Source organism: Terrapene carolina, unplaced genomic scaffold (genome assembly GCF_002925995.2).
Source record: "Terrapene carolina triunguis isolate 2854851 unplaced genomic scaffold, T_m_triunguis-2.0 Scaffold29726, whole genome shotgun sequence".
In the NCBI taxonomy this organism is placed as follows: Eukaryota; Metazoa; Chordata; order Testudines; family Emydidae; genus Terrapene; species Terrapene triunguis.
Window position 1 is genome coordinate 1346 of NW_020694077.1, and position 20221 is coordinate 21566.

The following is a 20221-nucleotide window of genomic DNA, read 5'->3' on the forward strand; positions in this document are numbered from 1 at the left end:
TGAACATTTTGGAAAAAAAAATATTTCCAAAAATAATGTAATACATTTAAGGCTGGGATTTTCAAAAAGGCCTCAGGTAGCAAGATGCCTGACCCCTATTAGCTTGTAGAAAAATATCTGGGTTGCACTTGGCTAAGCTTAGTGTTTCATTTGTTGTTTTTTGTGCTGTAAAAGGCATTGATAGATGCCTTAAACGTAATAAATAAAAAAAGAAAATTTGGTCATCAAAATGCCCTTGCAGCACACAGCAAGAAGTAAAAGCAGCATGATACTAAGCAATGAAAAATATTTCAGTTTTTAAGTTTGTTGGACCGATTATATTGACCGCGCATAATGGGGCTGACTCAGCTTGCACAGAATTCATTGGAAAGATTCCCAGTAACTCGAGTGGGATTTGGATTAGGCCCAGTCTGACATGGTTTACATTGTATTGATAACTGAATATTAAATATTTTGAGAAAACAGAACATGACATTTTATTCTTTATGATTTTGGGGCAGGCATGGATCTATCAAAGTGGCAGATTTCAAATCAAGCTGGAGGAATGGACTGGCTTTTTTAGCTATCATCCATGCCTTAAGACCAGATTTAGTTGACATGGACAGAGCAAAGGGTAGAGCCAACAAAGAAAATTTGAAGGAGGCTTTTAAAATTGCAGAACATGAATTAAATATTCCAAGACTTCTTGAACCTGAAGGTAAATGATCTATTTTGCATATACTTGGTATATGGTCTGATGCTGATACTGTCAAACCAAGGTCCGTTTATAACAAAGGATACGTCTACACTGTGAAAAAAACCTGTGGCAGCAAGTTCCAAAGCTTGGGTCAACTGACTTAGGCTCAGGGCTCACGCTATGGGCTAAAACTAGCAGCATAGACATTCCCACTCAGGCTAAAGCCCTGTGACAGGAGTGGGTTTCAGATCCTGGGCTCCAGCCTAAGTGGGCTGCTATTTTTAGCTCTGTAGCACAAGCCCAAGTCAGTTGAGCTAGAGTCTGAGACTTGCTGTTGGGGGTTTCTTTTGCAGTGTACATGTACCTAAATAGAATTTTTAATATTTAATCACTGTGATGATTGGGGTGTAAAATGAAATACTGATCTTTATGATAAAAGTAAGAATGCTCTAACCTGAGATTCGTTGCAGAATAGTTCATAGGGAACCTGAACTAATAGAAGTTTTGACTTGGCAACAATTACAGGAACATCCTTTAGAAGAAAGAATATAAAGCTGCATGATGATGATGTTAACAATTGCCCACTTCTTTTCTAATTTGCTGTTTTCTATTACAATATTCCTGAGGAAAAAAATCAATTTAATACTGTTTTTCTCAGTGAAATTTTAACTGAAATGCTGAAAATAAATTTATTTGTAATTGGTAAATTTTCATGATTGTTCTGTAGAATATAGTTGTACAATCAAACTGAGAAATATGCAGGAATGATCTAATAGTGTGCTACCTCTCACAGATGTCGATGTTATCAGTCCAGATGAAAAATCTATCATGACTTATGTGGCTCAGTTTCTGCAGTATTCCAGAAGTTTACCTGTGGCTGAAGAAGACATGCAGGTATGTCATTTCTTTTATCATTGAACCAAGCCAAATGAGTGTACTTTTTGCTTTTCATAACTCTGACTGAGAATTTCAACACCTCCTTTGCAAAGCCTGTAGCATGATTCAGTAACATAGTTATAAAACATGGCGTGATCTTGTCTACAATGACACAACTGAGCTTATTCTAACCTTGGATGTCCCTATCTTATTGTAACCAAAATCCCCAACATGGTAGATTTTTTTAATAGTGTAGACAGAAACTTTGTCGCAAAGTTCACTTTTTTGTTAGTTAAGATGTCCATAAGTATTCCAGCCAACATTTGCAGACCTGGTTGCCTAAATACAAGCTCCCAAATTTATAGCGAGGTACCCAGATAGAAGTAGACTGATTTTCCAAAGTGCTGAGCAACCCCAGATCCTTCTTGTTAGAAGCTGATATAAAGAGCAGCCAGAGAAAGCCATTTGGAGGGCACAGCAAGAATTCTATTGGGTCTACAAAACCCAGGATGTATGCTGTATGTTCTTGAATGCCATCTACTGGCACCTTTATCTATTAACCAACTATTTACATATGATAGAATGTTCCTGTAACACCCTGAAGTCTGGCTACTTGTTTCAAGCTGCCTTACTGTATTCAGGAAACTAACTTCTGGCACCAGGTTTGAAGATTTTGGCTTTCATCTATTTGTAGAGCCTGATCCAAAACTCATTAAATCACTGGAAGTCTTTTCATTGATTTCAATGAGCTTTGGAACAGACCTTTAGTGAGTGGGAAGGCTTCACTAGTGTGTTGTTTTATGGCACAATGCAAACTAAAAATAAGACTTGCAGAATGCAAAAATGGAATTTTCTGCTCCAATTACCAGGGAAAAGTAAAAGAGGCCTTGAGCTGGCTGACCACACAAGAGAAGAAGTTAACAAAGTTGTTGGTTGATACAGAAAATGAAACATGCTATAGAAAATTTCAAGTAAGTAGCATTTACATGACATTTTTGAATATGATAGTATTTGCAAAGAGAAATATTAAAATAAGCTCCCCAAAAGTAGCTTTTCATGTTATTGTCCAATTTGAGGATTTAAATTTAACAACAACAACAACAAATCACAGATCTGTCACTGGATTTGGTAAATAAAGCAAAGTCACCGAGGAAGGGTTAAGATAAAATTCCCTCTCCAGAAGGAATGCAGATATATGCTTCTCAGTTACTATGGTGATAATATTGTAGGTCTCACACCAGTTTGTTGTCACTGAAGGGTTGCTGGAAATGTTGGCTGCTACTCATGCCTTAGGGGAATGGCTTCCTCCATTTGTACAGCCCAGGTAACCGAGTATGTAGAAGGGAGATTTATGGGGCCATTAGAGAAGTAATTATCCCCTTCCCCACACAGTGAGTGCTATTGCAGCTTCAATGCTGCAGCAACCCCTAATGGGTGTTGCACTCTGCCCTCTTTAGGAGCAGGGGAAGAATGGCCAGTGGATCCACATACTGCACTGGCCCTAGCCTGCCCCCAAACCCATCATCCATCAAGGAGACCCCATGGAGCTATACTTCTGTAAGAGTATGGGACTTGCAGTCCCTATGCAGTGCTTTCCCTTGCTAGTGGTTCTGCTGAGTCCAGGGCCCTCTACACTAATAGTGGGGTGATAGTCACAATTTGCCCGAGAGAACATGAACCCATACAAAGTCTGACTGAAAACAAGTGATTGAATATAATAATAGGCAGGGAGGAGTGTTTTCTTCTCTTCCTCTTATTTAAGTTCCATGCAGAGTCAGGCAGGCTGGATTTACTCTTATGTTCCGCAGCTGGTCTGACTTCCCTCTTGACAGTCTATGCATTGACAGCCAAAATGCAAAAGTAATTGATTTTAAAATGTCCCCCCCCAACCTGTGTGGCACACTTAGGCTTTGTATCTAACATGTAATAGCCTTCTCTCCTTCAAGTTCCCCATGTTGACTATGCCTAGTCTCAGACAAGATATTTTTCTCAGTACAGTTGAATAGTTATAGCACTAGAAAAAGTTAGAGCTATTACTGTGCATTTGCTTGGGAATAATGTATTAATATGATATTAAATAAAGATTCAGCTATAGTGTTATATTGTAAGGCCCAGATACTGCCGTTAGATGATTGTGCCTGATTCCCATTGACCTCAGTGGTTTTATTATTCCATCATTCCTTATCTGGAACACCAACTGAAGTAAATGGGAGCCAGAAATTCACTTCCAACAGTAATATCTGGTTTTAGGAATTATTACATGTGGTAGTTTTCCACTATAGATTGCCTTTCCATTTTAACCCTAGGAAATGCTGTCATTTATGGAATTGTTTAATGAAGAGAAAAGACCCTTTCTGCCAGTGTTGTCTTCAAAAAGAAGTGTGCCTGAGCTAAATGAAGATCTGAAATGGATGAGAGCAGCATGGGATAACCTAACCTCCCAGGTTACAGAAGTATTTCTAGTTGCTGTTTATGTTGTTAATGTGAACACATTCTATGAAGAGGATAAAACTCACCCCAGGAATTTATACTGTAGTATAATTATGTTCCTCCTTTTTTGGGGAGGGGGAGGAATCACTATACTTAGATATTGGCCGCCATCCTGAGGTCCAGTTGAGCTGGGCCTGGTGTGCAGGGCTCCAAAGGTGTGGGGGAGAAATTGAGAGTTTGGGGGTGGAGGAGGGTGGCTCTCTTTATGCCTATCTGATCCTAGGGCTGCTAGCAGCATGCAAAGTATGATCTCGATCTGATTGTCCTCTGAGCTTGGCAGCGTTCAGATGCAGAGTTTTGGGCCGATCTCTGCTTAAAATGTTCGGTTTGACATAATTAGCGCTACAATAATGAGGCAGCAGAGAAAAGAGTGAGCAATAGAGTCAGCAGCTGACTAGACATTTTTTTCCATGGCATGGGTGGCCTTCCTGCACTCTCCAACTCTGCCATAGCAGTACTGTTAATCCCATTGAATAGTGCTTTGTAACGAGCTTGCTCATGTCAACTGTCCCTGAACTAAGGCTTGGAATGGCTAGGGTTGATACTACCAAGTATCTCTCTGCTTGATAAGTGGCCAGTGTGGATCAGACATTTTTGGTCCACACTGATGGAAAGACAGTCAGAGCACGTTACTCATGATAGAAGTCATCCGTCATCTAACATTGGGTAGATTTCCCTGTGACAAAACTTTGTTAGTCATTGTATAGCGACAAAAAATGCTCAATTCCCTGTAGCACCAAGAAGATTGCAAGCAGGGGAGCTAATTCTGACCTTGGATGCACCCAAATGACTCCCATTTGACTGCTGTGGGAACTGCCTGCTTGCTACTGAGCGCAAAATTTGTCTGTGAGGTAGTTAGAACGTCAGATTAACAAGTATTATATATAATAATCTTGCTAATCCCCTGAGAATAGGGTAAGAAACAAAGAGAGAGATTTTACCATTGACATGTATTTGTCTTTTAGATTAATGAATGGAAAACAAAGCTGGACCGTGCACTACCCCCACCGCTAGACAGCATCGAGGTCTGGCTCCAAGAGGTAGAACATCTGCTGGCAGAAGGTTTACCTGATTCGCAGGATCACTGTAAAGCAATGGCCCTCTTCAAAGAAAAAATTATCTTATTTAAGGTTTGTTAAATAAAAAAAGACTTGTTAAATCTGACCCACTAAAGCACCTACTATGGAAGTGATGTTAGTTTTTGGGAGGGAATGTGGTTACTGGATTGATTGATTTCTTTTGGAGAATATATGTACTTCTAAAGATGCCTTTGGTAGCAGCTGTTGATTTTGAACAATGGCAGGGTAACCAGATAAGTACAGAGTTTTGTAGGAAAGTTTTATGACTTCATGGGGGTGAGATGTAAGAGAAAGCCTTGGTAGAGTGAGTAAATTAATGTATTTTGATCATATTAACACAGGGGTGGTCAAACTACAGCCTGTGGGCCACATCTGGCCTGTCAGCCATTTTAAGCTGGCCCTCGAGCTCTCACTGGGGAGCAGGGTCTGGAGCTTGCCCCACTCCGGCGCTCCAGATGGAGAGCAGGGTCGGGGGCCGCTCCATGTGGCTCCCAGAAGCAGTGGCATGGCCCCCCTCTGGCTCCTACGCATAGGGGCAGCCAGGGGGCTCCGCTCTGCACGGTTCCTCTGCCCCAAGCGCCACACCCATAGCTCCCATTTGCTGGGAACTGCAGCCAATGGGAGCTGCAGGGGCGGTGCCTGCAGATGGGGCAGCATGCAGAGCTGCCTGGCTGTGCCTTCGCATAGGAGTCGGAGAAGGGACATGCCGCTGCTTCCGGGAACTGCTTGAGGCAACCTTAATTTGTCCCCATTGTACATATACATTATAATAGTCTTTAATTACATGATTAATTCTAACATATTGTAATTATAACTGTGCCCTTCATCTGTGACACACACTTTTTATCACCTGCAATTCCCAGGTGGCATCAGTATTTAATAGTAGTTTACAGGAATGCTGCATTCCATATTGTGATCAGTAATATTCATATGGGAATGTTGTGCAGTACTCTGAGGCTTTCTATGTGGGTACTTTGTATGTTCAATTTGTTGCTTTTGGCAACTGGCACCTGTGATATGTTCCCATTAGATTTGCAGCAAAAATTCCAACTTCTGCCATCAAAAGGTTAATATATTATCAATGGGATAAATGTTTTTTTAAATTGTGATTTTACAGTATCAGACAATTAACTAAAGATATTTATTTACAAGGTCTTGCTGTCAATCTAACGTGGCAAAGGAAGAGCTTCATACTTTGAAAAGATGTAATACTGCACTACAGTATGTGGAGAGGGTGTCTTTAAAAGTAAACAAACACTGGTAGTATTGACTTAATGCAATATTATATATAGAGAGAGTGGTGAGGTATGCTGTGGTAAATACTCACATTTGGGGGTAATGTAGGAAATGCATTTATACTGTACTGAATAAAAACTGAAGTGAGATCCTGTGGTAGATGTATTTTCTTAATAGCTCCCACTGTAATATGGGAGTGGATTGCATATTCCCAAATACAATACTTAGCAGTGAAATATCTTAATTATAATATTTTTTTCCAGGGCTTGATGGATTATTTTGACTGTCACTTGGTCAGCCTTCAATCCTTTGAGAATAAAGATGAGAAGGATATGCCACTGGTACCAACTGAGAAGCTAGATGACATGAAAAGAAGGTTGCAATTCTCAGATTTACCCTGTTGGGCACCTGAGTTGACTAAATTCATATTAAGTTAAATTATTATTTTTAGCAAGCTTAGCACCATTATGGAAAAACACTCCAATTACTTGTTTTCTGTGTTCAGTTGTTGTGCACTTAGATGGCACAAGCATAAATGGTCTGTTCCCAACTCTGCAACTGACTTGCTGCATGATCTTTTCCTATCACTTCTCTGTGCCTGTTTCCCCATCTGTAAAATAAGGATAATGATACTTACCCATCTTTTAAAATCATGTGCAGATCTACAGATGAAAGCACTATAAGTACAAAGTATTATTAAATAATTAAAAATTTGAATCTGCTAAAGAATTCTGGAATTTAAGGTTCAGTTGACAAAGTCAGCTCTTAGCTCAAAATTGGACTGCATCATTCTGCCATCTCTGATTTTATTATTTGTTGAGCACCAACAGTGTGCTTTGTGTTCTACAAACATATACAGAAACATGGTCCTACCTCAAGGCGTTTGTTACTGTCTAGTACAAACACAGGCAAAGCAGGTCAGCCACATGCTAGTACTGTAGTAAGATGGGCATTGCTACGACTTTAAACTGGAGTAAGGATTTTGCAGAGGTCAATTTTGAAAACCTTTGTGAAAAAATTGTGTTTTGATGTAGGTTTTGGAGGAAGGAAGAGGTGGTTTGGTGTATGAGGATTGTGAGACTGGTCCAAGTAAAACGGAAGATGAGTTAGTAGGGGAATATTAGTTTTAATCTTCTCATTAAAAATTAACCATTATATTGAACTTGTGTAAATTCTGAAACTCTTTTAATTTGGTTTTGTTCCATCTCAGTTATGCTGATCAGGGTATCATCATGCAGTTTAAAGCCTACATTTTTGAAAGTGACCAGTGATTTTGTGTGCTGAACTAGAGACACCTTTCAAGGGCCTGATTTTCAGACAGTGAATGCGCCGCACTTTCTGAATATCAGCCCTTTTTAAGATTTCTTAAATTGGACATCCAAAAATTAAGGCGTTGAAGTCATTATTCACTTAAATAACTCTTTATAATAATAAATAAAATATTAACCCTAAATATTTTAGAATTTATTTCCTCTTCAACAGTAGGGACTGTGTTTGCATATATCTGGAATTCAGGTAATTTTTAGGTTAGAGGTCTCTCTCTGTAAATGAATGGCTCATTATGTCCAGTTTAATTCCAAAACTCTACTGTTTTCCAGATTCAGCAATATCCAGTCTTCAAACTTCAGCATACTTCTAGAATACCACTACTGCCTGTGCTCAGCTATCTCAGATGAAGTGACATTAAAGTTAAATATCAGGGATATCAAATATGGGACTAAGGAATCTGTGGAGTTGTTGCTGAGAGATTGGCATGTAAGCTTAAAAATAGTTTATATTTCTGGCAACTGTTCTCCAATTTAAACTGGTGGTAGTTGCCCTCTTGGATACAGCCTTAGATCTAACTCCATCCAGCATGGACTCTCGTAGCTGGAGGCAATTTGATATTTATGCAAAGGAGGGTGGGTTTCAGGTTGAACCTGTATCTTTATAAAAGACCTTGCTATCACCATGTTCATCTTCTCATTTTGCTGTAGATATGTGTATGCCTCATATAGCTAAAATACACTTCAGACTGCAATAAAGGTGAGACAAGGTAGGTGAGGTAATAGCTTTTATTGGACCAACCTCTACTGGTGGAAAGGTACAGAGCTCTGTGTAGCTCTAAAGCTTGTACCTCTTCCACCAGTTGAAGGTCCAATAAAAGCCATCACCTTGCCTACCTTGCCTCTCTCATATCTGGAACCAACATGCTATAACAACACTACAAACAACTATGGAATGAAAATGTTATTTATGACCACCCAGCAGTTTGTCACTGTACAGCAAGGAGAAACATATAGAGTGATGAAGGACTAACCCCCTTTCTGAAGCTGGTTAATTTTGCTCATTGAAATAAATGATCAAAGGCTGTTGTACTCATGCTATGCACACTGTGCTAAATGTGACCATGTGATTGTGACCATCATCTTTCACTAAAATGGACCCTGCCAGTATGGACAATGTTTACAATAATACACCTTATGCTGCATTTCTTTCCTCCCTCCATCTTTTTTTCAGTATCTCTTTTCTGGTTACAGTTTCCCAGAGTTTCATAAAACACTCTGGTTTGGCTCTGGCCTGGATTCAGTGAGGCTTTTTTTTGTTGGATCCAGTGAGAGTGATTTCACTCTTAAGTTTCAATTTCATTTGAACCCAAGAACTCCAAAGCAAAACTCAGTCCAAACCACTGAGTTTCATTTGATTGTGAGTCCAGATCCTATGAAAGTGATGAGTTTTTGCAGGATTTTGAGCAAAAGCCATGAGCCAAGATACCTTCTCCATGACAGGCTCTGAATACTCCCCCTTCTCCCCCATTTATCTCTCTCTCTCTCTCTTCTGATGATGTGATTGTCTGTGACCTCCTCTCTTCTGTCATTGTCTTCGGGGACAGTTGACTAGCCTCCTTTCCTCCTGTAGTATACGAGGGCCAGCAATATCAGCCCACTCCCTGCCTCAAATTCACAAATACTTCACGCAGGACAGCAGGTGGTCTGCTGTGCCTCCTGTCACAATTCTGCAGCAGCAGGACTCTAAATGTAGAAGCCGTCTGCCACCTCCTGCTAGTCCCCGAGAGTAATACTCAGCAGCCCTTCTTTCTCCTCCTCCCCAATATGCACATATCCTTATGGTCCTCGTTGCGGATGAGTTGACCTGTCTGATTACATTTTGTGCTTACCTCCCATTTTGCGACTGGTTATTACAGCACATATGGGGCTCAACATTACAGTCCTTAGACAGGCAATTCTCCAATTAGAATCAGGGAGAATTTTGCCTGCATTAGAAGTGCAGGATGGGGCAACATGTTGTGTAAAATCACACTGTTCTTGAAGACATCAGTAATAATAACCCATAACGTGGATTGAAAATTGAAATTTAGCCTTTACTCTGAGTTTCTTGGATTTTGTCAGTTTCATCTGGCCCCTTGGTGTATTGTTAACACAGATTTACTATTATAATGTATTATTGGGCTTTTGATTTTTGGTTTTAACTGATAAACAGCAATAAAACATACCTGATATAAAAAAAATCCATGTTTATCCAATAAACACCAGAAAAACACCGGAAATTGTTATTGGTATTTAAGAGATTGTCTATACAGAGCAGTAATGCAGACTGGAGGTGTGATTTCTAAAGTACACTAAGGGTATGTCTACACCCAGCCGCTAGTTTGGCGGCTGGCAATCGAAGTTCTGGGTTCGACTTATTGCGTCTTGTCTGGACGCGATAAGTCGAACCAGGAAGTGCTCGCCGTTGACTGCGGTACTCCAGCTAGACGAGAGGAGTACGGCGGAGTCGACGGGGGAGCCTGCCTGCCGCGTGTGGACCGAGGTAAGTTCGAACTAAGGTACTTCGAACTTCAGCTACGTTATTCACGTAGCTGAAGTTGCGTACCTTAGTTCGATTTGGGGGTTTAGTGTAGACCAAGCCTAAGTGTTGCTCATTAATTGGACCATGTTGACCCTGCTGGTGCACACTAAAGGTTCCCTAGGGTGCATAAATGTAGTGCTGTTTGAAACAGTGATGTGTTAAAGTGCACTAGGGAACATATAGTATATAGTAACAAAGTTGTGAAACCCCTTGATTTTTGGACATCTACATACAATTCAAAAATTGCAAAAAGTAATCCTAAAAAAATGAACTTAATAAATCCCCCAAACCAGAAGTCCTGTGTATTAATTCTGTGGTGCCATAGGTGCCCAGGGCACTTTATAGGCTTTTCGGAAACTAACGCCGTCCCCAAGGAGTTTATGATCTAAGAACTTAATTCAGAAATGATTTATCCTGACTCAGACAAGTACTGTGGTCTCTTTGAGTCAATGGCCTAAGGGTCTGTCTACATGAACAATTGTTCATAGTAAACTGGGGTGTGAACCTACCCCGCACTAGCCTGCTGAGGACTAACTGTGTGGACTCTGGTGACATGCATTCACTGTTTATTAATGCGCTTTGATCTAATCCTCTTTGAAATGGGACTTGATCAACGCTTATCAATGAACTATTAATTTGCTTCAGCAGGGTCCACTCAAACAGTTATTCCATGGCAGATTGGTATGGGGTAGATTCACGCCCCAGCTTGCTGTGAATTAAGGGCTGGCCTATGCCTAAAGTAGACAGTTAGGTCAACCTAGCTATATCACTCAGGGGTGTGAAAAATTCACACCTTATGATACTCAGTTAAGCCGACCTAAGTCCCAGTGTAGACAGTGCTAGGTCAATGAACGATTTACTGCAGTGATGGAAGAACCCCCTCCATCACTGTAGTGATTGTCTACACTATAGCAGTGCTTCTAGTGTAGACATACCCTAAGTGTTTGTGTAGACAAACCCTCAATGCATGAGTTAGGATTACTCACAGAAGTAACAGTTTGCAAGATCAGGCGCTATAATAGGCATAATTCATACAAAGGGTGGGGGATGGGATGCAGTGGAAGTAACTTGATTTTGCTCTGTTTATGTTTGGCCTATATCTTCTGGGTTCATGTTCTAAAAAATAATTGATCACCAACTGAATTTTCTACATATTTTTATGTCAGTCAGTATTACACATCTCAATTCCCTTTCACTTTGGGCAGGATTTTATTGAAGAAAGGGGAGTCACAGCTCAACTAGAAACTGCTTTTCAAATATGTGAAGACATGAAAAACAAAAACATAAGCACGAATGTCTTAGGTAAGTGCATGGAAATAACATAATACTTTAATAAGAGTTGTGCTTTAAACTGATCATTATTAATGTTTTAAATTCCTGATACTTTTATTTTCTAAAAAAACAACGAGGAGTCCGGTGGCACCTTAAAGACTAACAGATTTATTTAGGCCTAAGCTTTCATGGGTAAAAAACCTTCCATGCATCTGAAGAAGTGGGTTTTTTACCCACGAAAGCTTATGCCCAAATAAATCTGTTAGTCTTTAAGGTGGCACCGGACTCCTCCTTGTTTTTGTGGATACAGACTAACACGGCTACCCCTCTTTTATTTTCTGCAGAATGTTGGTTTTGTTTAGTTGGTTTATGTTTTTCCAAACAGTTAATGATATTCCCCTTCAGCACCCAAATGAGGAAGGATTCACTTCTCTATTTTGGCAGTTTCCAAGCAATTGAGAAATATGCTTAATATTATTTTGAAATTATTAATGTGAATCAGTGTCTATTTCTAACATTTGTTTTATCATGTATTTAATATTCTAGTTGGTGATCCTCCAGACACTAGTAAACTATTTAAGATGGTAGACTCTAAGATTTCTATGTGCAGAGAATATATTTACAATGTAAACACTGTCCTACAAAAAGTTCTATGTTCTTGGGCTACTTATATGGAGAACATTCATTTACTGAAGACATGGTTGGATGAAACACGAAAAGGACATCTTAAAAAGGTATTTGATTGAATGTCTCTTTGTGATTAAGCATAAAGATACTCGTTTACCTTTTTAAAGCACTTTGAAGTCTATGGATGAAAAGCACTATAAGTGCAAATTATTATTATTGTTTTGGGAAATATATTAAAGAACTGCATGGTGTGTCTTTAATCCTTTCAATGCATCTCTATAGGTCCCCACTGAGATTCTGGCAGACTGGAACTCAGTGCATGGTTCCTTAAATGAAGCTGGAAACTTCTTAATTGAAGTCAGCAATGAGCAAGTGGGATCAGATATTTCTAAAGAACTGAAAAAACTGAACACAAGATGGGCTAAATTTATAAAGAGAACACAGTTTGTAAGTAACTGCAGCTCTGTTTTCCTTTCATGTGATCATTTTGTTATGTAGATTTCAAAAGCACAGCTGTATTTTTAACAGTATAATGATCAATTGTTATTTATAGATCAATAATCTTCCATACAATTCAGTGTTATCCATTTTGGAGCAGGTAAAGCAAGCAATACACACAGGTTCCCAGTTGTAACTGTCACTGCCTCTTTGTGTAAAAGTCCTCTGTTAGCACTGAATGCAATGGTGTATATGGCTGACAATATACGAGCGCCCCTTGTTTCAGTTTTCTAGATGAGCCCTTAAAAAGTGTATTTATTAATGATACTGTTGTGCCAATAAATGATCAAAAATAAATGATAATATAAAATGCTATGCAACATTTTCACAGGAGATGAGATTACTGAGAATGCAAGAAGAGCAAAAGAAGTCAGTTGTTGACAGTAATGGAAATTCTCAGTCTCCTGCCGAGGCAGTGCCAAATGCACTCAGTGTTACAGCAGATATATCAACGGAGGCTAGTAAGAAACACATTCAGAATGCAGAGGTAAAAAGTTCTCCTATATTCTAATCTGAATATCAGCACTTAAATTTGGGTAGTTTTATCTATTGAATATACAGCCCCACTTTTTTGGGCACTGCATCTCCACTTCAGTCCCAGTTTCCACCTATGCTCCTCGGGTTGTATGTGATGGTCCCCAGGGGTACCCAGGGCTGTGAGGCACCTCACCACTACCTGCTCTTAGTGTGAAGTAGTCTTGTCTCTGCCTGCTGTAGATCAGCTCCCTGAAACCGTATGTGGCAGCACAAGCATGGCCTTTCAGGTGTCCACAGGTCTCACTCTCTCTGTACAGGAAGCGATAGGCACACAGTAACCCCTGAGTACTCAGAGTTCTCTGCAGTGTTCAGCCCCTGTTCCCCAGAACACTTACAAAATTACAGGCCTGCTATTCCCACAGGAACAGAACTCACCGGCCTATAAGATTCAACTCAGGACCAGCACTTTGCTTATCACCACAGCACTTAGATATAATTATAGTGAAAACAAGAATAAGTTTACCACAGAATAGCGATTCAAGTAATAGTGAGTAAGAATATTGGAAACAAATGGGTACATATTAAACAAAATCATAACATGCTTTCTAGAGCCTATACTTAACTGACAAGTTACTCTTCTTTTGACAAGAGAGTATCTGAACCAAAGTTCTCTCCAGAATTCTCAACCAAGCCTGGTTGAGACCCATCTTTCACGAAGCAAATGTGATGTCCCACACTCAAGATAAGATTCTCTTCTCCCGCTGCATTTATTTTCCTGTTAGATTCTTTCTTACAATCCTTCATTTGCATTCAGTTCAGACTGGTGAGAGGATCCACTGTGAACAAGAAAATACTCAATTTACATGTAAACAGGTAGCCTGTCTGACAGAAAACCTGTTTTTCACCTTTTCTGGTGACTAGTACCTTGATACAGACTTTAAGAACATGTTTTCAGTTTATACAGAACACCTGTACATAAATTTCACAATGATATTGATGACCAGAGTGACACCACCTTTCATTTGAGACCTCACATGTCATTCTTTGGTGAACCAGAATGTGCATACCAGAATCAGGAGATTCCTGTAACCCCATTGCGCTCCCTTGTCAGTTTGCATTAAGAAGTTCTTGGGTCACAGAGTGAAAGCCAGAAAGTAACCCAATGGCTGAGTAAATGCTGGAAATGTAGGTTGGGGGGGGGGGGGGAAGGAATTCTGAGCGTTTTACAAATACTAACTTTGCTAAGAGTCTAAGTGTTCCATGTTCTCAGCTTAGAGAAAAGGATGCAGATGTAACTGAACAGGCCACTGAGCTTCTGCCCAGAGTGGAGAAAATGGAAGAGCTTCTCAAAGGAGTAGAAAACTGGGCCACAGAAACAGAATGCCTTCTTGAGACGATCAAACATGAAGGATGCGTGGGAAGCTCAACAGAACAATCTTTACAGGTAGAAATGCAAATATAAAGTTTAAAATATCTACCCATTCATCAGATTCTCAGACCTGAGTTATGAATTCAATGGCTTGTGTTAAATGAAGCAGGAATGAGAATGGAGTTTGTATTAATAAATGGCTAACTAAGGGAAGGAGGTGCTGTAATATTGCTAGGACTAGGTTAGTTGTCTAAGATTGTTTTTCAGGATGGCTCCTGTCAGAGTCCTGAGTATCCCATCATGGTAACTGCATTTTCCCCCAAACATCGTCACTCCCAGATTTCAGTCACAGTCTAAAGAAGGATCTCAGTCCTATTCTTCAACTGGTTACAGTTGTGTGATAAAGGCGCTCCCGCCCCCTCAGTAATCCAGCAAACGCCCTGCTGACTAATACCCTGGAAATTAATGAAGTGAGGGTGTGATGAATGCGGGTGATAATATTTACTGCAGAGGCAATGCATTTATCCCCCGGGGAGGAAGCACTTTATCCCATCAGCTCTCCTTGGCTGGAGGGGGGACCTGTAGAGAGTTCTGGCTGGCATGTGAATCAGCTGCCTGCTATGTACTTTGTGCATCTGACCCTGTGGGAAATGGATTCAAACATCCACTCTGTAAAGAGGGAAGGAGGGAGGGATCTTTGTTTTTAGTCTCAGGGTTATTTTACTTAGAGATTGTGCACTCCTACTCTGGGTAAAGTCTACAGTATTAGGAGGTATAGGCATGTTAAAAGAATGTACATGAATTTTCAGAATGTGTGTGCATGTATATAAACTAAATCCCATTCTCAGTGTGACATTTGCTTGTTAAAAATGTGAAAGTGACAAAAAATGCTCTTAAATTTCTATGAGTTGTGTTTCAATAAGATTGTAACATAATGTCCCCCATGAGTATACAAGATCAAGTCCTTGCTTCACTTGCAGTACATAATAGAGACGTTTTTAATAAAGCATAGATTATCATCAGAGGAATGGTAATGGACAGTTTGAAAATGAGGTGAATATTCATAGATCAAAAGAGCTCTCAAAGACACACAGTGATAAATATCCAAACCCAGCGGTGTAAGCTGTGCTTTCAAAATATCCAAGCATGTTTTCTAAACAGCGGAGTGCACATTTGGGGCTCTATTCTGCAAGCAAATATACACACAAGTAACTTTGCTCATATGAGACTTTCTGTTTACTTCAGTGGGACTATTCACATGATACAGTTACTGCTGTGTGTACACATTTTCATGATCAGACAATGCACATGCAAATGTGTGCTTTGTATGTTCAGTTACTAGGTTGTATGTATACAAGCATATTTTAAAGATACTTTAAAATAGAAGGTTAGGCAAAGAAAAATAACATATAACAGTGATAGCAAGTACAATCACAGAAGTTAAGTACAAGTCAAATATGTGTATGGATGTCACAGGGTCCACTCACTGCTAGGGGCGTCTCTCCTGGCCACTTTAGGGATTAGCTCCTTCCAGGTGCTGTGCCCTCCTCTGGCGCTCTCTCCATCCTGTGGACCCTCTCGCTCCAAGAGCTGCAGCTTCCTCTTCGTGACTTGGCACTCCAGGCACGTCACTATCGTCCTCACCTTTCAGGGTATCGAAGTATTTCAGCACAAACTATCCCGGGCAGTCCAATCTCCACTTCCCCAGTGGCTGGTAGGGGAACCCGGGCCCGCCCTCTACCCCAGGTTCCATCTCAGGGGCCCTCTCTTCAGCAGCCAAGGTCTGTCTTGCTGCTTTTCCCCTGAGCCTTCGCTGTGTTTCTGGCTCTCCCCACACTCTGGGGTTGCCAGCCGCACAACTCCCTTCTCCCAGGGAATGACTGACTGCAGACTACTTCCCTGAGCCTCCAGCTGCTCTCAGCTCCTGGGCTTTACACAGTCGCCTCCTGTTCCCATCCAGCTGAGCCTCCTCTAATTAATCCCTGCTCCCTGGCTCTTCCTTCAGGTGCAGCCTGGACAGTTAATTGGCCTACCTAGCCATCTTGACCCCTTCAGGTCTTGTGTGGGGTGGATACCGCATCACAATGGAATTAGATGGCTTGACAACTTGTTTTCTCTGCTTTCTTTTTTGGTTGGCGCCAGACCCACTCCCCCAGATGTTGATACTTTGGACTACAAGATAATGACCTGTAATTGCAAAGCATGGTCCATATGTAACCAAATATTGCCTACTTTTCAGCAATCCTTGCCTTTCAATTCAGTTCCTAAAGCTAAATGATATAAATAATAATATTTAATATTGAAGACTTCTGTTGTGTTTCATCTAAACAGATCCTAATTGCCAGAAGGACCTTGTGCCAAGAACAAGTTGCTGCAGCAGAAGAAATCTTGCAAGTTTTGACACGTAATATTTCAAGCCAGGTGTCCCTCCCGGATTTTGAGACAGCTGGGCTACCGACACGAATTAAAGAAGTCAGAGAGAGACTCCAGGTCTCTGTTCCCTATCACTATCATATTCAGTACACAGATATCCTTATCTGTAGTATTAAATGGTTAGAAAAACGTCTTTTAGGGTCCATGTAAAATATAAATATTTTTAAAATATTTGAGCGACTCTTCTCTTGTCAGGTGCAAAATGAGAAAAGATTTCAAAATTAATATCCAAAGCTGAGAAACTTGAGTCATGTTATAAAGGAATATTTTAATTGTTTTAACGATACTCATGCACACTCTACAAATTGTCTTTCTTCCTAGGCTGCCATGAATAACCTAGACCTTGTCTCACCCAAATCTGAAGAGACTCTGTCAAAAAAGGAGGTCATGATCAATTTTGAAAAATCCCAGAAGGAGCTTGAAACATCTATTTTAAAAGCTATGCAACTCATTAGCCAAAAAGTGAGCCCTGATGAGCACATTTCAAAAAATGAGGTGGGTTCAAATATTTACTTCCTACCTGTGTCATATGAAGCTTTTGACTATCAGAGCACATTATTTCATAGTGAGATTTTGTGACTAAAAAAAATCTTACACAAGTGGTCCCCAAATTTTTCAGGGTCATCCCTCCCTTACCCATCTACCCCCCCTCGCACTCTGAGCCGGGGCCGGGAGTGTGGCTGCGGTTCCTGGGGTGGGGAAACGCAGACATGGGTAAGGGGGCTGAGGCTGGTGCCTCAGCTGGGGGCAGGGCTGGGTCTGGGAATAGAGCTGCAGCCAGAGGCCAGGGCCAGGTGTGGAGCCACGGTCGGGGGGCTGGAGGTGAGGCTGGGCATGGGACCAGGAGCTGGCGCCAGGGTTGTTTTATCATTATTAACATACCTGAACTTTCTGTAGAAATGTTACTCACAACCTGGATTTTTATGTTATTATCTGAGTGTATTTTGTTTAAATCCCCAAAATGGTAACCTCACATTATAAAATCTTGATCCTAAAATAAGGCTGTCTCATTTTTTCCATTGAAAGGATATCCTGAACTTTGTTTGTCCATGCCACTAATGCTAGGAGGTCTCTCCTTTTCCAGCAATGCCCTATTAAACATCTGGCTATTAGTCGTAAGTGCATTATCAAAACTTTGAAAGTTGACTGACTAAGTGGCCATCAGACACACAAGTATGCCCTCGGGTGGTGATGGCTCTCCCGTCCTCGCCTCCGCCTGCAGACCCATTACGGCTCCTTTCTCTCGGTGTCTGCTTCGTGGCACAGCCCTCTGTCTGTGTCACCATCCGGTTCCGCCCCCCGCCGGACTCCCCCACCAAGAGTCCAGCCACTCCTCACAGCAACTTGGCAGTCCCCAGCCAGGCCACTCCTTCAACGGCTAGTTAGGGTGGGGGGAGCACCCAGGCCTGCCCACTACTCTGGGCCCCGGCTCAGGGACCCTGTAAACAACAGCTTCCTGCTGCCTCTTCCTTCCAGCTCACTGTCTCTATTCCCTGGGCCACTTCCCCGCAGTGTCAGTTCCTTCTGCTCCTGCCTCTGGCTCCAGCTCCTTTTCCCTCTTCCCAGGGCCTCGAGCCTGTAAGCTCTCCCTAGCTCCCCCGGTTCCTGCTAGCACCTGCCCTTCCCCAGGTGCTGATCCCGCTGTAACCCTCTAGGAAGCCAATCTTTTCCCTAGGGCTCCTTGCAGCAGACTAACTCCCTCTGGTCTGCAGCTTCCTTTTATATGGGCCGACTGGGCCCTGATTGGCTAGTCCATCTGCCGCCCTAACTGTCTGCAGCCCCCGCCCTAATTGGCTGTTTCCCCTGCAGCCCCTCCTTTGACTGGCTGTTGCTCAGCCTCCCTAGGCTGGTTTTAACCCCCTCAAGGCCAGTGCGGGCCAGGCGCCCCGTCACAAAGTCACAGACCCCTCCCTTGCTTCCTGTCACATATAGGAGGTGTGCCCCATTGTCTGGGCATAAGGAGGGAGAATAGCCACTGATCCATTTTGTCCACTCCCCCTTGGTACAAAATGTTCCGGTGAAAGGTGTTGTGGGAGCTGTACCTGCACTTTCCCAAGCGCAGGGGCTGCAGTTGTCCTTGGCTCATTTTCAGACACAGAAAGTGCAGCAGTGCAATTGTACTCTGGCCCGCCTATGCTTCCACACAAGGGCCTGGGACAATCTGGCCTTTTGCCATTGCAGCCCAATAATAAGGACCTTGCCATTCATTATTGTATAGTTTTGATATGATAATGAAATTGTTTTACGATATACATAAGCGAAGGTCAATTCTGTTTTGTTTTTTTCAGGAAGCTTTTAGCATTTTGGACACAGGAATTCTTGAAAATTTTTTGAAAGCAGCTGACCAATTGAAAAATATTTCACCAGCTCATGAAAAGTTAGCAGTGGAGGAAAGATGCAAAGATGTTCGTGAAAGATGGGAGGTGAGAAAATATACATAAGAGAATGAGTTGCTTTTTCTTATCAGACCTGGTCTCTTGAAAAACAAATTTTTGTATTTGCTTTGTAGCCCATTGTCACCCCATGACCATCACACTGAGACAGTGCTTTCTGTACTTTGCAGGCAGTTCATCGTGAAATCATATCATGTATTCAGTTCATAATGGAAATTGAAATAGGGAAATTTAATGCAACTTTTTCAAAACTCAGTAAGCAAATAAATAAAGAGAAGAAACTCCTTAGCATGGGTAAAACCAAGGGACTTATAAAAGAACACGAGGTACTGTATAAAAACGCTATCCTCAACTTCTCTGCTTGGTGACTGTATTGTATATCCTTCTGCATTTTATCATTAAATTTTCTTTCTAACTTCAGACTGTTCCTTCACTGCATGAAGCAGGCTTTCAAAGAGTCACCTCCTTGGCAGTAGAATGCTACATTTTTTCAGTTTATACCTTACTTTATAATCATCTCTTACAGCTGGTTTTATTTTTAATCCTTAATTACTCAAAATGTAATAATTGAAAAAACAAACTTGATGTGCACTGTAGCTCCCATTCAATGTAGTAGTTGCATGGCTAAGGTCCTATCCATAGAGCTAACTCTACCAATAATGGTTGTACAGAAGCCCCCGTTTAACTCCTTGTTTGTGTTGCACACAAACTAGTCACGTGACTTTAAGTGGTGCTTTATGGTTGATAGGCCTGTGCTAGTCCTCAGCCCAGGGGTAAATTTCACACAGTGTGTAATAAACTTTGGTTTACATTTAACATTTTTACTCATGTCTCTTTCTCAGTCATCTCTTCTTTAATTTTCTTTTCACCTTAGGTGAACCTAGCCATCACTGTATTCCCCAAGATCTGCCCTTTTTTTTTTTTTTTTTTTAAATATTTCTTTTCT

At 41.2% G+C, this 20221-nt stretch overlaps 1 protein-coding gene across 1 annotated transcript; it reads left to right on the plus strand.

Moving 5' to 3' along the window:
* Positions 1-500: 500 nt before the first annotated feature.
* On the plus strand, positions 501-19601 carry LOC113409105 (nesprin-2-like; the record flags this gene model as incomplete). Its single annotated transcript, XM_026662702.1, has 16 exons — positions 501-697; positions 1470-1570; positions 2422-2523; positions 3859-3996; positions 5008-5172; positions 6621-6733; positions 7956-8112; positions 11412-11508; positions 12025-12212; positions 12388-12552; positions 12935-13090; positions 14351-14524; positions 16781-16939; positions 17204-17377; positions 19171-19305; positions 19446-19601. Coding segments are annotated over 16 exons (2377 nt in total), but the record flags the coding sequence as incomplete, so codon positions are not given.
* Positions 19602-20221: the final 620 nt, after the last annotated feature.